This window comes from Telmatherina bonti (genome assembly GCF_933228915.1).
Source record: "Telmatherina bonti genome assembly, chromosome: 6".
Taxonomy (NCBI): Eukaryota; Metazoa; Chordata; class Actinopteri; order Atheriniformes; family Telmatherinidae; genus Telmatherina; species Telmatherina bonti.
The window spans coordinates 38,630,315-38,646,884 of NC_136624.1; the positions used below are offsets into that span (position 1 = coordinate 38,630,315).

General features: G+C 38.2%; 2 protein-coding genes across 2 annotated transcripts; one reads left to right on the forward strand and one right to left on the reverse strand.

Moving 5' to 3' along the window:
* Positions 1-30: 30 nt before the first annotated feature.
* psmd6 (proteasome 26S subunit, non-ATPase 6) lies at positions 31-6,663 on the reverse strand. Its single transcript, XM_079241581.1, has 8 exons — positions 6,411-6,663; positions 5,786-5,991; positions 3,607-3,752; positions 3,303-3,522; positions 3,118-3,226; positions 2,820-2,988; positions 355-432; positions 31-265 (listed from the first exon to the last, which is right to left on the reverse strand). Exons 1-8 carry the CDS (start codon positions 6,544-6,546, stop codon positions 169-171), a joined length of 1,161 nt encoding a protein of 386 aa, XP_079097707.1. The 5' UTR covers positions 6,547-6,663; the 3' UTR covers positions 31-168.
* A 2,673-nt stretch (positions 6,664-9,336) lies between these two features.
* Positions 9,337-14,958, forward strand: slc2a9l1 (solute carrier family 2 member 9, like 1; the record flags this gene model as incomplete). The annotated part of the gene is made up of 12 exons (XM_079242159.1): positions 9,337-9,360; positions 10,057-10,152; positions 10,239-10,399; positions 11,555-11,679; positions 11,786-11,915; positions 12,069-12,217; positions 12,329-12,516; positions 13,494-13,604; positions 13,852-13,953; positions 14,385-14,457; positions 14,553-14,680; positions 14,773-14,958. The coding sequence occupies 12 exons, from the start codon at positions 9,337-9,339 to the stop codon at positions 14,956-14,958; spliced, it is 1,473 nt and encodes a 490-aa protein (XP_079098285.1).
* Between the last annotated feature and the right edge of the window lie 1,612 nt (positions 14,959-16,570).

The window sequence follows — 16,570 nt, forward strand, 5'->3', positions numbered from 1 at the left end:
TGAAATCATGCCTCTGGCTCATTTGTCTAAAAGAAATGCAGTGTTTGCAGGTAAACATGTTTTATTATGTACACAATATAAGAGTCACTTTGTCAGACACACGGGATCAAGAATACCAAGAAGAAAAATGTAGGTTGCTTTTGCTGTAATAAAAAATGGCCACCGTAGTTACATATTGATAACTCTTGACAACTTCTGGACTCTGTTGAGCAGCAGGTCACCCTTCTTGATGGTTTCCTGGTACTGCCAGTTTTTACTATCAGGTCTGCAAATGGAAACGGAACAATATGCAAAGATTAGTTCCTGAATTTTTTTTACATTACAGGATGGACTTTACAGGAAAAGAAGCCTTACCTATTGGTTTCCACAATCTCATTAACTTTGTCAATTTTACAGTGGAGACGGCCAGCTGCTATGAACCGGGACAGTTCTCTGTGGAAACAAAACCAGATTTAATCAGTCAAACGTTTAAATGATTACCTACATTTTCAGAAATAGAAAACATATGTATAATATATATATATTATATACACATACAGACCAATTGTGTGTATTTGAGTGAATGCATGCATATTAATATAAATAAAAGTACATGTACACAGTGTACATTAATATGTACCAGTACATACATGTATGTAGGCATGTATGTTTGTGCGCGCGCACACACACACACACACACACACACACACACACACACACACACACACACACACACACGACATTGATACATATATACTGTACATTCAGACATACATATGTTTGGTATCTATGTATGCACAAATGTATATATGTACATATGCATGTACAGTACATAGGTTGGAATATATGTACCGAGGGTGGGAAATGTAATCGAAAAAAAATATCAGGATTTTTTTTGCTTCATAATTTTAATTATAGAGGTAAAAATATCTGCTTTTGTTTAGTTAAAAAATTGTTTCCCCCACAAATAAATGCAAGCAATATACTACCAAATTTGTCATTTTTACGGTTTTTATTGATCTTTTTACTTGTCTTGGGCAATATAGCAGCAGAATGATGGTCTGGCTACTCTGTTTTTCTAACTGAAATTAAGAGGGGGAAAAAATAAGAGCAAAACAGTTTTGTACATTTTTTTGTATTAGTCTACATAAACCTGCAATATCAAAGAATAGTGAGAATCGCAATTTAGATAGAATCGGCACCTAAAAAATTGGAATCTAGTCGGGACAAAAGCATGTTGTCACCGCCCTAATATATACATATACATGTATGTATGTCTGAATGTATGTACACTTGTCCTCAAAATTATTCATATCCATTGGAAAATAACTGCATTTTAGGTTTTTTAATTGTAAAAGCTATTTTGTTGGTTTTTTTGTATATCCTGTGTCTAATTGTTGCAAGGAACCAACAAGTTGGATAAATTTCATTTTCACGTCAGTACATGCGGCCAAAAGTTTACTTTTGTTTATGTTCAGAATTATTTATACCCCAACAATGTGTCAACAAATCTTTCCTTTTCTGATGAATGTCAAGATGTTTCAATGGAATAAACACCTCTTGTGTTGTGTCAAATGTTAAACTATGATTAAAACAAAAATAAAACATCTTTCCAGAAGAGTATAATTAGTGGAAAAGTGTTCAGGTCATTCTCATTATCTGATAATGATGGCCAAGAAGAGAGAGCTCACTGAAGACCTTCGTCAACAGCTTGTGAGCGCCCACAGTGAAGGAAAAGGTTACAAGTACATTTCAAAGCCAATGTCCATGTCCTAGAATGGCCAAGTCAAAGTCTGGATCTAAATCCCATCAAGAACTTGTGGCAACTCTTGAAGACCAGAGTGATGCCTAGGAGACCAAACAAGCTCATTCAGCTTGCGGCTTTCGCCCATGAAGAGTGGGTTAACATCCCACAAAAGACACGCAAGAAGCTTGTGGACACCCAAAGGACTCGTCTAGAAGCAATCATAAAAAACAAAGTCTATACTATTGCCTATTAAAGAAACTGCACATGGGAAACCTGGGGTATGAATAATTTTGAACATATCAGTTTTTTGTAAATTAGTTAATGCTACTGAAATAAAGAATTTCTCAAACTCTGAATTGTTTTATTATTTCACTTGATGGTTACATGTAAATCATAAACTAGTTTGACAAAATGTATTCATTTTACCACAACAAAATCCCAAAAATGAACAAGGGTATGAGTAATTAAGAGGACATGTGTATGTGTATTTATGTACATATTTACATGTATGTATGTATGGTACATATTAGGGCTGTGACGATATGCTTTTGTCCCGATTCGATTCAGATTTTTTGGGTGCCGATTTGATTTAAATTGCGATTCTCACAATTCTTTGATATTGCAGATTTTTGGAGATTATCAACAGAAAAAATGTGTAAAACTTTTTGTTTTTTTGCTTGTCATTTTTCTTGATTTCCATGAGGAAAAAACAACCCAGGAATCAGACCACCATTCTGCTGCTATGATGTCCAAGAAGACAAGTCAAAAGATCAATAAAAATGACAAAAATTTAATACTGGATTACTTTTATCTATTTGAAAAAATAGATTTTGTTTTAAAAAAACAAAAAACAAAAAAAAAAAAGATTTTAAAATTGTGAACAAAAACTTCTAGATCTTTGATCTTTTGATTCGATTTTCCCACCCCTAGTACATATATGTATGTACGCATGTACAGAACATATGTAAGACTGTCTGTATGTATGTACATAACATGTATGTGTGTAACTATATATACTTTATTCACATTTTGCTAAAGTAGATCATAATCAGGATGTGAGAAGAGCTTCAAAATGCCATGACTTATAACTCACTGGTCAATGAACTCTGTGCTGACACCAAAGGCCTCGGCCATGTATCCCAGGGTGAGGGAGCGGTAAGACTCGAGCAGCTGACTGTAGGCCTGGATCCTCATCTCCCTCACATAGTAGCGGTAGTGTGGAGCAAAGAGCCAGTCCTTCTTCATCTCCTGCTCCACCATGGCTGCAAAAGATAAGTTTACAGTCATCTTTTGAAATTAGGGGACACCAACATACTGCCGCATGGAGCACACGGCTGATTTAAATTAAATCCTGTTTTTTTTTATCCTGAGAAAATGAAAATTGTCCTTACCCAGAGACTGAAAGAAGACAGAGTAACGACACTCATAGAGTGAGAAGAGATACTGGCGGACAGCAGGCAGGCTGTGCAGCACCTCCAAGATCTCTGCTCCCTTTATCACCTGCAGTAAAAATTTATTATAAAGAACTGTACGCGCTTCCAGAAATGTGACAGCATCTTATACATATCGCTCCTACCTTTTCACGGAGATCAGGCCTTTTGAGGGCGATCATGCACACATAGACGGTGTACGTCACAAAGGTCTTGTAGTCCATGAGTTCATAGGAGGTGAAAGTGGAGACGGTGTCAAGGAAGAGCTCCGCAGCTTGTTTAAAATCCCTGATGGCCACGCAGTACAAGCCCTGGTAAACTTTCAGACGGTTCCTCCTGTCCCAGTCTCCGCCCTCCTCAATGAGGCTTCGGAGGACAGAGAAGATAAGTCAGTTGAGGTACTAAAAATATTAGACAGATGAAGATATTTGAGGACAAAGATGAACCAACCTCTTAGCTTTCTCAGAATTACGTGTGATGAGGTCGCTATCCATGTAGAAGAGGCCGATCCTCAGCAGATAGAAGACAATGTCTAATCTGTGACCCAACGCCACTGTCTTGTCATACGTCTTCCTGAAGGCTGTTAAAGCACCCTCCTGCAGGGATATTGGGAAAGCATAATAAACGTAATTAGATATGAATTTCAAAACAAACCTATTTAATGTGTTTGTACTCCACATCAGAGGACAAATCCATCCAATTATCTATCTTCTGCTGCTTATGGAGATTGGATCATGGGGGCAGCTGCCCAAGCAGGGAAACCCAGACTTCGCTCTCCCGAGCAACAATCCCCAGGATATCCTGAGGTGTTCCCAGGCCAGCCAAGAAATACAATCCCTCTAGAGCAAGGGTGTCAAACTCCAGTCCTAGAGGGCTGGTATCCGTCAGGTTTTTGTTGTTTCTCTCCACCAACACAGCTGATTCAAATCAAATGGATCCAGCAGCTTCCTGTCAACCTATTCATGAATTTTGGTCAGGTGTGTTGGAGGACAGAGACAACAAAAACCTGCAGGATAGGATGCAGGCCCTTGAGGACTGGAGTTCGACACCTGTGCTCTAGTGTATCCTGGGTCTCCTCCCAGAAGGACGTGCCCTGAACACCTCACCAGGGGAAATCCTGACCAGACACCAGAACCACCTCATCTGGCTTCTCTAAATAATAAAAATGATCAGCTGCTGTACTCTGAGCCCCTCCTGGATGACCAAGCTCTTCACCCTATCTCTAGAGAGCCTGGCCACGCTGCAGAGGAAACTCATTTCAGCCACTTGTGTCTGCAATCTTGTTCTTTTGATCACTCATGGAAATGTGTGAGTAAGTGTAAATATGTGACTGTAAATATAGATAGTAAATTGAAGAAGTGTGTTGTGATGTGCAGGGACAGAATGGAAAACTAGATGAGGAGAAAGGAGTGGGAATACCAAATAAGTATACACTTCTTCCCACCCTTTTTTCAAACTCCTTTTATCTCACGAATTTATTTAATGATCAAATTGATGAGGAATTATTATTATTAAAATTAGTGATTATTATTTTCTTAATTAGTATGTACATGTATGTACAGTTGTGCTCATATTTATTCATTCCCTTTCATTAAACAAGGAAAAAAACAGCTGCCTGTAAAATAAGCTGAAATTGACTAAAGCAATAATAAATAAAAATTTTATGAAAATAATTACATTATTTTCTAATTCTGGTGCAATAGAAATATTTTTTTTAAAAAGCAAACAAATAAAATAATTTATGACATCACTCATAAACTAATTTTTTTTTTTAACAATCCTTTAATGTTTCTGCTCCAGTCAGGTGTTTTCTGTTCCTCTCAGACAGACTTTTGCACCTGTTGACAGGAATTTTGTCACACTGTTCAACAGAAAAGTGCTTTAATTTGTCCAGGACCAATTTGTTTGTTTGTTTTCTTTCTTCAATGCAATTAAATGAAAAAACAGTGTCTTATATTACTAAATTATATTTTTGCAAAGTTTTAGTTATTGTTCCTTTTTTAAATCTCCAGTTATTTGAGTGACTGTTGTAAATTTAGCCTTTTCTTTGATGGAAGGGGATGAAGACATATGAGCACAACTGTAGTTATGAATATATGTATGTATTGGTATGCACGTATATTTTTCTTTTCCTATTTTCTTTAATTTGTTCGAAATAAATAAACTAACTAACTAACTGACTCCTCACAACTTGTGACCAAAGGTGAGATTCGGAGCATAGATCAGCTGGTTGAAAGACCACGTCCTTTTGGCTCCTTCACTGTCTGCAGTGATGCAGACGCTGTGCCGATCTGCTTGTTGATCTCCCGCTCCAACATTTCCTCACTTGTTAACAATACACAGTTAGTTAACCACAACAATATCCTAGTGTAGAATGTTTTGTGTAGGATCTCAGTAAATAATCTTACAACATTAATTCATCCAGAACAGACTAAAGATAATTTTAAATCCAACCTCATTAAAATGTTTTACAAGCTCAGGTAAAAATCTTCATTAGAGTAACCTGATTAACCCAGTCCATCTGTCCATTGTGGTCCTTTAACTGTGGTGTATTTGCAGGTCAGGGGTCAGGATTTAAAAAAAAAATAAAATAAAATAAAATAAAAAAAAAAAGATTGAAAAATCTCACCTTGTCTCCAATTCTGATGAGATATTCAGCTTTGGCCATCATAGCGTCTCGTATCTCACTCTCTCCCAGGTTCTTCTCTGCATCCTCCAGAACATCATCCAGGCGTTTCAGCTCCTCTTCGTTGGCTTTCTTCATCTTCCCCAGCAGGTCATTGTCCAGCTGCCACTTCAGCTCCTTACACAGGGCCTCATAATACGGTGCCATGTCTGGAAAAGAGAAAACAATGTTCACATTTAACAGCCAAAGTCCAAAAAAAACACTGTTACCCCAAATACTACTGATCACTACAATAACACAAATCATCAGAAATATGGACATAATTTTAAACTAACTTTTCACACATAAAAAAAAAACTGCTTTGCAAGAATTGGGCCAATTTTAATGCAGTTTTAAAAAGAAAAACAAAAAAGTTTTGAGGCTAGTTGACGTCTGCTAACATTAGCAACCTAGCATGCTAATTTTTCTGCAACGCTTTTCACACAAAAATGTAATTACTTTTAAAACAATACATTTTCGTTCCTGGTGCAATAATCTACAAAGAGAACATAAAACATTTCAACACTAGTCCCTTGTATGTAATTAAAAGTATATTTAATTGGCGCTGCGGCGTAAAAAGCTCACTCACTGTTAGCTCTGATAGCATCCATGAGCTCCGTTTTAACTTTAGCATCCTGTCGCATTGTGAGCAGAAACTTCAGCTGGGCTATCCTCAGGTCCGGGTTCTTGGGCAAACCCTCTTCCTCTAGATTTTCTAGTGGCATTTTGGTTCCAAAGTTAAGACGTAAATGGAGAAACTGAAGACTTTCTTTGTGAGGAAAAATCCACTTTTCTCTGCGGGCAGCTAGTCAACGATGACTACGGAAAACACCGGACTGTGTCGTTTCCGGCGGCGCGACTGACAGCGAGGAGAGAAAAGAGCGGCGCTCAGCCCGACACGTGATTAGCGAATTATAACTACCGCCCCCTGCTGGACAAGTGGATAAACAACCGCTCCCTTCCGAGTCAAGCCTGTCAGTGGTGCGTGTGAATAACACCCCTTATACAGTTGTGCTCATATTTATTTATACCCTTTCATTAAAGAAGGAATAAAACAGCTGCCTGTAAAATAAGCTGAAATTGACTAAAGTAATAACAAATAAAAAATTTATGAAAATCATTACATTATTTTCTAATTCCGGTTCAATATATATATACATATATATATATATACATATATATATATATATATATATATATATATATATATATATATATATATATATATATATATATATATATATATATATATATATATATATATATATATATATATATATATATACATATATATATATATATATATATACATATATATATATATATATATATATACATATATATATATATATATATATACATACATATATATATATATATATATATACATATATATATATATATATATATATATATATATATATATATATATATATATATATATATATTGAACCGGAATTAGAAAATAATTTTTTTTTTTTTTTTTTTTTTTAAAGCAAACAAATAAGATCATTTATTACATATTACATCACTCATAAAGTGATATTTAGTTGAACAATCCTTTAATGTTTCCACTACAGTCAGGTGTTTTCTGTTCCTCTCAGTCAGACTTCTGCACCTGTTGACAGGTATTTTGTATGGATACAAATGGGCACAACTGTATATAAATATAAACCATATAAACCGCAGTGTATCTTCTTTTTTTTTTCACTATTATCTGTATATGTGCTCTGTATTTTTTTATGTGTAATGTATCTGTGTGTTTTAGGAACTACAGAAACGAGCTGAGAGCGCTACAGTCTGGTATCAGCTGTGATCAATGCTGCTGTAAATAGTTCATGTTCAATAAACTAGTAAAATTAATAAACCTTATGACTTATTTGTTATTGTTTTAAAATTCATCTGATGATCTGCGTGAGGATGGGTAAGAAATGTAAACAGTCCAGCACCTCCTCTCACACAAAGACCTGCCTTTGTGATGTGTCTGTTATTTTGCAGTCTGGTCAGAAACCTATAAACATTCCCAGAGACAGCATGTTGCTGTTAAACTTTGGCATACTTTTCTGCATTAATGCTGCTACAACAGAAGTGTGACAAGAAGTTCTTGGTATAATTTTTTCTGCATGTAATTCCTAAATGAATTGTGATGCAAAGTATCTGATTTGTGACTATTCTATTTGCAGATGATACTAATCTTTTTTCTTGTAGTAACAATTTGGAGGAACTTCTGGAGACAGTTGGATATGAACTCAATAAACTGAAGAGTTGGTTTGATGTAAATAAATTAACAAGAAGTTTGAATAAAAATAAATTATATTTGGGAAAAGACTAATCAACACTAATAAGAAACTTGTGATTGAGGAAAAAAGCTTAAAAAAGTCTCAGAAATAAAATTCTGTAGTGTAATGATAGATGGAAGACTAAGTTGGAAGAAAAATATAAACTATGTTAACTCAAAATATATTAAATAATTTCTGTTCTTTATAAAGTTAAATATTTTGTTTTTAAATCAGTCATTGCTTGTTTTGCATTGTTCTTTCCTACGACATACGTGGCATGTTTTGTGTTGAAGGCAGAGGGAATTCATACAAGATAACATTAAATTCTGTCTTTCTGCTTTAAGAAAAAAGCCATAAGAACAAATTTTATCTACACAAAACCAACAAATTCTCTGTTTATTAAAATGAAAATATTGAAATTTGAGGACCTAATAAACTTTAAGATACTTCAAATTATGTACAAAAATGCTAAAAAAAAAAAAAAAAAAAGACCCATTATCCAGCAGCATCTAAAAGCTTTTTCAGTAAAGTGAGAGTATATTTAGCCTGACGGGATTAAAAACAAAACAAACAAACAAAAAAAAAAAAAAAAAAAAAAAAAAAACCAGCTGGGAGAACAAAACTCCACTGTCTTTCTTCAGCTCTGGAACAGCTGTATTGAAGAAATGAAAACATGTCAATCAATTTAAACAAATGATAAAGAGTATATAATTTAAGAATATGAGGCAAATAGGGATATTTTTTAAAGCAATGCATTTTTTCTATTATAATTTATTGTGTGTATTACCACTGTGCACTGTTTAGGTTTTATGTAATGGAATATAATGTGTAAAACTATTCAGAGATCCTGTGAAAGTGTTAGGATGTTAGTCATATGAGGGGGGTTTAGGTGCTCAACTCCTTTTAAAACCCTTTCCAAATTTGAGAAGCTTGTTTTGTTTGTTGTAACTAATATTTGTTTTGTTTTAAAGTTTTTTAGTTTGAAATAAATTCTAATATAAAATAATATAAAATAAACGGAAGACCCCGTGTACCAGCTCAGGATGATTAATGTAGAAAGTGACACTGTAATGACGCAAACCCACGCTGGAGGTCCAGCTTATGTTGTGGACTGGCAGATGGGAACTGCCAGTTACTTAATTTTCTGTCTAAAAAGTTAATGATAACCAGTCTGGTACTCTTAACAGAGTCCATGTAAGGTGGACGTACAGTGAGGTCCACACCAGAGGAGAGAACATGGAAACTTTGCTCCAACAGCTGGTAGGCTTTTCACTCACTTCTATCAAATTTTCTACATATCACCGTTTATTTATTTTTATTTTTTTTATATGTACATGTAAATGGTGGAAGAAAAATGTATTTGTGTCAGAATCTGATGCAGACATGGCAACTTTCTACTTTTTATCCTGACACTTTGCTTTAACCTAAATAATCTAATATTAAATGAAAATACAAGAAAATCTTCACGTGTTTTTCTTTGTGTGTTTTCTGAGTTGTTTTTTAGCTTGTAATTGTTGTTTACTGGTGAGTCATTTACAAGCAGGTTCAGCTGAGTCACTGCACTTCGCCAGTTTCTGCTGCATTTTTTAATCTTTTACAAATATGTAAAACTTTTTAATCACATAAAAATAATCTATCACTAGTTTTAAATGAACAAAAAGATCACATTATTAGCTCTTTTATTGACTTTATTTTTTTGATATATTTAATATGCTGCTTTTTCCTTGTTTTTTATTTTTAATAAACATGGTGATAAAAGCATACAAAACTGAATCTACTGTCGTTTTATCATAAGTTTAATATTCAGTTCTGTGTTTATCGACTTGAAAAATTTGACTTAAACTCTGACATTATGTAATAACGAGGGGAGGATTTGTGGTTATTTCACATGTTTTGCAACAGATCTAAAAATACGTCTTGATTTTGTCGTATTTCTGTTCGTCACTCTTCTCTTAGACTCATGGCAACGCTCTGTTCCTCATCATCACTTTGGGCATTGGCGGAAGCTTCCAGACTGGTTACCATATCACCGGACTGAGCTCTCCGTCGCCGGTGAGACACACCAGTTTTTCCATTCTTGCCTCATTTTCTGATGATTGTCTTCTGCTGAAAATAATTGTTTAAACTGGTTTCTGCAGTTCATTCAGCGCTTCATCAACAGCACCTGGTATCACAGGTACAACGTCCCCCCTACGCCTCAGACGGTCACCATGATCTGGTCTCTCATTGTCTCCTTGTTTGCTGTTGGGGGACTATTCGGTGCTGTCAGTGTCAAATTGGTCTCAAGCAGACTGGGAAGGTGAGTATGAAGCTTATAGACCAGTTATCATTCTGATCCTGAGTGGAAACATTTACTCTCTTAGTTTCCATTCAGGTGGATGTTTCCCTGTCGACCAGCGTCTCCAGAAAGAGACATGCCTTCCTTCTGGGTCAGCCTGACTGTGTGGTTCAGTAAAATGCAGACACACAAGCCTTGCATGCATAGCTATGGAAAGCCAAAAGGGTCATAATTGGCTTCCTTCCCATTGCTGTTCACTTGGTGCTATAAACAGCTGATATTGGGATGAACTGTGGAACGTTTCCACCAAACCCTGGGATATTCTGGCATTTCGAACAATGAGATGGAGATGAAATGTGACCATTTTAGTTTCTCCACTGGTGTGAGAAGACTAGAGAAAATCTCCAGATTACACTCAGATAATGTGTTTTATCTTAGTTTTTCCATTTCTGCATACCGTTTGCCACATTGCATAATTATCTAAGCAATATTCTTGCTAGACTTCAGTTTCCAGCTAACCATACGCTCCTAATATCCTAATAGTGCATTATTACCTATAAAACCTTAAAATATGACTGTGAAGACAACAATATGAGTTATGGACATGATTATATTAAAGTAAAAGTCAAACGTAAAGTTTTACCATTTCTTAAAAATAAGAGGCAGTCTTTTCTAAGCTGGCAGTTACTGTAATATTCCCAAGAGTGCCAGCAGATTGAGGCTTTTTTCTGAGATTTGTTGGATGCATCATCAACCAAAAATGCATTAAAACCTCAAATGTAAATCCAAACTTTGTATATTAAGAGTTAATGTGGTACTGACTCCATTCATCCAGCCTTTTTGCTCCAAAGCAAGGTCACAGGTCAGCTTCAGCATTAATCCCAGCAAGTAGCAGGCGAGAGGCAGGGTCCACCCTGGACAGGTCGCCGGTCCATCGCAGGGTCAGCATGAAGAGACAAACAACCACTCACACTCCCAGGGAGAATTTACAGTGATCAACTGACTTAACTTGCATGTCTTTGGTGTCTATGACACCCAGAGAGAACATGCACCATCCACACAAGGCCCAGCTGGAACCCTCACACCTCCACCCCTCTCCTTTTGCAGCACACCACAGTGTAGCTATGTTGCTAAGTCATGTAGCCTTAAAACACTGCAGCTGTGTTCCCTCTCCAGGAAAAGGGCGATGATCTGCAACAGCTTTCTTTCCGTTGTTGGAGCATCAATCGTGCTGACCAGCAAGTGGGCCAGGTCTTATGAAATGATTATTGTGGGAAGGATCCTGTATGGCTACTCAGCAGGTTAGCTAACGTACCTTACACAACCCACATAAATGTGTCATGCTCTCACTGTTCTTCCTTTCTTGCAGACAGGTTTGATGATGGGTTTTACATCCTTATTCCGCAGGTTTGGGATCCAGCCTCCATTTAATGTATCTTGGGGAGATTTCACCCCGAAAGCTAAGAGGCATCGTGACTCTGACCTCGGCCACATTCGGGTCACTTGGGAAACTCTTTGGACAGTTTTGTGGATTAAGGTATTCTCTTAATGTTGATACAGATATTTAGGAAGTTAAAAGTAAAAAATAGAACAGCTGGATTGTGCAGACAGAACTCAGTCTGAGCTGCAGCTAACCGGTGACCAGGAAAGGAATTAAACCCATATTTGTCTCCTCGTTTTGCTTTACCAGTGAGATCCTCGGTCGGGAGGAGCTGTGGAACATCGTCCTCTGTGTCCCTGCTTGTTTTTCACTGCTGCAGATCATCGTCTTGCCTTTTCTTCCTGATGCTCCCAGATATTTATTCATAGAAAAGGGTGATGATAGAGCATGTAAAAAAGGTCAGTATGTCGCCTCCTGGTTACACAGTTAAAGAAGCACATTCTTTGTGACATATTTTCAGTGTTTTTTCCCTCTTTCCCCACCTGTGCTGCTCTGTTTTACCCATCCAGCCCTCCAGAGTCTGTGGGGTAAAGGCGACTACAAACAGGAGATGGATGAGATGCTTACAGAACAGCTGGCCATCGAAGCCGCCCCACCAAAGACCCCCCTCCAGCTGCTCAGGGACAGGACTGTTCGGTGGCAACTTATCACCATGCTCACCATCTACAGTTGCAACCAGCTGTCAGGCACGTCTGTGGTGAGAACAAACCCTGTTTCAAGCGTCCACAGATGAAAACTGCATCATATAACACAACACCATTCCTCACACACTCACCGCGCACCTTGCAAGTACACGGCTGGACCCTCTTGTGTCTTAAGAGCTGCCCCAGTTCTTCATATTTCAGTAAAGTGTCACACAGCTGCTGCAGATGTGCCAGCTATTTATAATGCAAGTGTCTCATTCCCTCGATGCCTCTACAGTCACACGGTTGTGGCTGTGGAGCCCATCGGCGTACGCTGAACAGTCTGAGAAGGCTTGAGCTTTGTGACAAATGCTGGAAGGAGCCTTAAAAAGCTGGTACACTGTGGTCATAAAGGAAGGACCTGACCAGCAACACCACCAGGTAGACCACCAGCACGGAGGATGGATCTGTGTGTTCATGCTGCTTCCACCAGATTCTGACCCTTCTATCTGAATGCTGAGACATGGCAACGTTTTTACAATCTTCTGTTGTCTGATTTAGACTAAACTTGTGCTAATCGTAGCCTCAGCTTCCAGTTCTCAGTTTACTGGGATGGCACCTGGAATGGTCTGCTGCTGCCGTAGACCATCTGGTTCCATACTGGACATACTGGACATTCAGAGATGATAACCTGCACAACTTGCTTGGAACCAGTGTTTATCTGAGTGGTTCAGCAGTTTGAACTTCTGAACTTCTGCACATCATCTTGATCATGTTTACACACCTCAGTGCGTTGAGCTGCTGCCACGTGATTGGCTGATGAGCTCTTTGTGTTGAACAGCTGTAATAATGTGGCGGCATGTCTATTGTAACCATACGTCAAAACGTTTTAGGCCACAGTCTAAACAAGAGGTCGACATACACAGTTCCAGCATTTGATCCAAACTTTACAAGCACAAAAATCCCCATCTCATCGGAGCACACTTTGCTTCATTGTTCATGTTTTTAGGGTTAATTTCTGAGTTTTTATGTCTACTTTCCTCCTTCCCAGATCAGCACCTTCTCTTTTAACATTTTCCTGGAGACAGGTATACCCAAAGACAAGATCCGCTACGTCACTCTGAGTCTTGGAATGTGTGAAATCATCACCTCCATCTCCTGTGTGAGTAACCTGAAAGCAGAATGATCTGCACTGGAGCTTCATACATTCATTCATTCATTCATTCATTCATGCATCATCCTAACCGCTTCGTGTGATTAAGGGTCGCGGGGAAGCTGGAGCCTATCCCAGCAGTCTTTGGGCGAAAGGCAGGGTACACCCTGGACAGCTCGTCAGTCTATTCACTGGAGCTTTCACTCCATTTATCATCACTTTTCTGTCATATTTTCTGCACATTTCTCCCTTTCAGGGTCTCCTGATCGAGCACACGGGGAGGAGGCCGTTGTTGTGGGGTGGTTATGCTGTCATGTCTGCAAGCTGGGTGTTGGTTACCATCACACTCAACCTAAAGGTAAACAGGAGAACACAGATGATTAATTCATGATAATTAAGCAGAAAAAGATCTGTATGTACAAACCCTTAAATGACAGGAGGGAATATTTGAATAAGATATGCAACCTTTTGTGGTTCTTTGTCAGCAGCAGATACCTGGAAGCATAATGTTTTAATGTTTATATAATATCCAAGAAATACCATTAGACGTTGTATCTAAGGCTGATGAATGTGGATATCAATATGATACTGTTAATATAATACTTCATAATTGTGCACTTATACTAATAAATGTATTTTCATGCATATAATTAGAAAACAGAATGTTTTCATTAAAAAAGCTAAACACTAAACTTCCAAATAATCAGGAAAAACATTCGTCAATACATTTTACCAAGTATGTAAAAAGGTTTTGCAAAGTCAAAGTAAAAAAAAAAGCTTTTCCTGCAGGATTCATTTGACTGGCTTTCGTACGTTACCGTTACTCTGATTATCCTCTACATCATCTTCTGCGGAGGACCTGGTATGAGCGTTAAATGAAAGGAATTTGTAGCACTTACCAGAGAAAAGATGTCTGCATGCACAAATTCAGCTGTTTTATCACGGTGGTTTCTGCAGGAGCAGCTGCTGCCACCATCAACAGCGAGCTCTTCATCCAGTCTAATCGACTGGCAGCTTTTGTCCTCATGGGGCTGCAGCGATGGTTCGTGTTTGCAACGATGGGCCTAATCTTTCCATTCCTCATTGTGAGTACAACTAATCTGATGACAAGCAGCATGTTTTCACCGCCACAGAAATAAGAATCTAATTGTGATGGATTTGACTTTTTCTCCCACAGAATGCTCTCAGTTCTTACTGCTTCCTGCTGTTTGCCTGTGTGTGTCTGCATGGAAGCCTTTATACCTTCTTACTTCTGCCTGAGACTAAAGGCAAGACTCTACTGGAGATATCAGAGGAGTTTAAAGCCATCACTGTCTGTGGGAAATCCTTTGCAGAGGAAGAGAGAACAGAGACCAGGCTGTGAGGCCGAGTGGACGCAGTTGGGCAAAGAGCACAAAAAAAAAACAGTTTAAATGTCTGAAGACTACAAATGGAATAGAAGTTTTTCTCTTTTCCAGCAGAGATCTTCAGGGAAATGAACATGTTCAGTTCTAAGGTTACAAAGAATCAGTTATTAACAATAATAATTCATTAAAAAAAAAAATGAATTTGTGCCATTTTGTTAATTGGGATGGATTATTAAAACCTTTTAAATCTCTGCTCTTCACTTCCAAGCTTGGCTTTTCCTGCACCTGAACCTGGCTATCATGCAGTTTTATGTAACCTCACAAAAAGAAGCTGTTCCAGATGAGTGCAGGCCGTCACACAGGAGGTTACCTGTCCGGGTACACCTGCACCTGCAAGGTGTTTGTCACACAGAGGTCAGAAGAGTCATTCCTCCTGCTTTCACACAATAAATCATCCGCTGCTCCCTTTGGACTCTGCAGTCGGTTAGAGGACGACCACATGATGGCGCTCACAGAGAACTGTGTCTGGAAGCCTGACAGGACGCACGCGCAGGGACCTCTTTGGACACGGGTCTCACCCTCACAGAAAAGGCACATGTGCATGCATGCATATGTGTTCATGGAACATTTTCATCTGATCCACATGAGAAGAACACGTGAATCATTAACAGGAACATGTCGATCACATACAGTGTGGTTCAGATCTGTTGACACGTGTTTGTTCCTCACATGAAATTGTTCTTAAACCTTGTGATTTACGTGTGTAGTCTATAAACATAAGAAGCACATGTGGAACACATGGTCCGGGTGTTTTTCTGGAAGGACAGCAGCTGTTTTCTTATTGTTGACATGACAGCACATCCCTAAAGGGAGACATTGAGAGTTTCCTGCTACGTCACGAGCAAGGCAGCAGCTACAGCTGATCATGTTTTTTATGCAACGCTGCAGATACTTGAACAAAAAGCTGCAAGCTGATTAATGTCCGTTATGCATTAATACTCAGTTTGCAGGCATGCTGCATCAGCTATAAGTTACTGGTCACAAAAGAATTTGTAGAAACAGTAGAAAGAATCAGCTTTCTACTGTTGTATTGCTTATTGGATTATTGTGTTTTATGAGTTGCTTGCATGCTCACATGGTCTGTATCAGCATTTTCTCTGCTCCCATACCACCACACTTCTCATTACTGCGAATTATGCAAAGCTCTGCTAAGTCCTGGCCTGTGAGTCCACTTCACCGCCATTTGGCCGTTTGGTTTAACTTACTGGCTAATCTTTGAAGGTCTTCTCTTTCTTATCTCGAGCCAGCAGCTGCCAGCAGCCACTGGTCCTCATTAGCTGCTAAAACACTCTTTATAGTCTCACTCTCCAGGGATTTGAGTGTGATTGGCAGTCTGTTCTGATCACGTTGACCAGATATCCTCCTGTGCCCCAGCATCACTGAACGAAGGAAAAAGTGGAAACATTTTACCCTTTCAGGCCAGCGTATCTCTGTATGCAGAATTATTTAAAATTAATTTATTGTGCTGTTTAATGTTTTAGAGAAACAGATAAAGAGAATAGAAACAGAAGGCGGTGGCTCAGGTGGTAGAACGGGTTGTGATCGGAAGGTCAGAGGGTCAAATCCCAC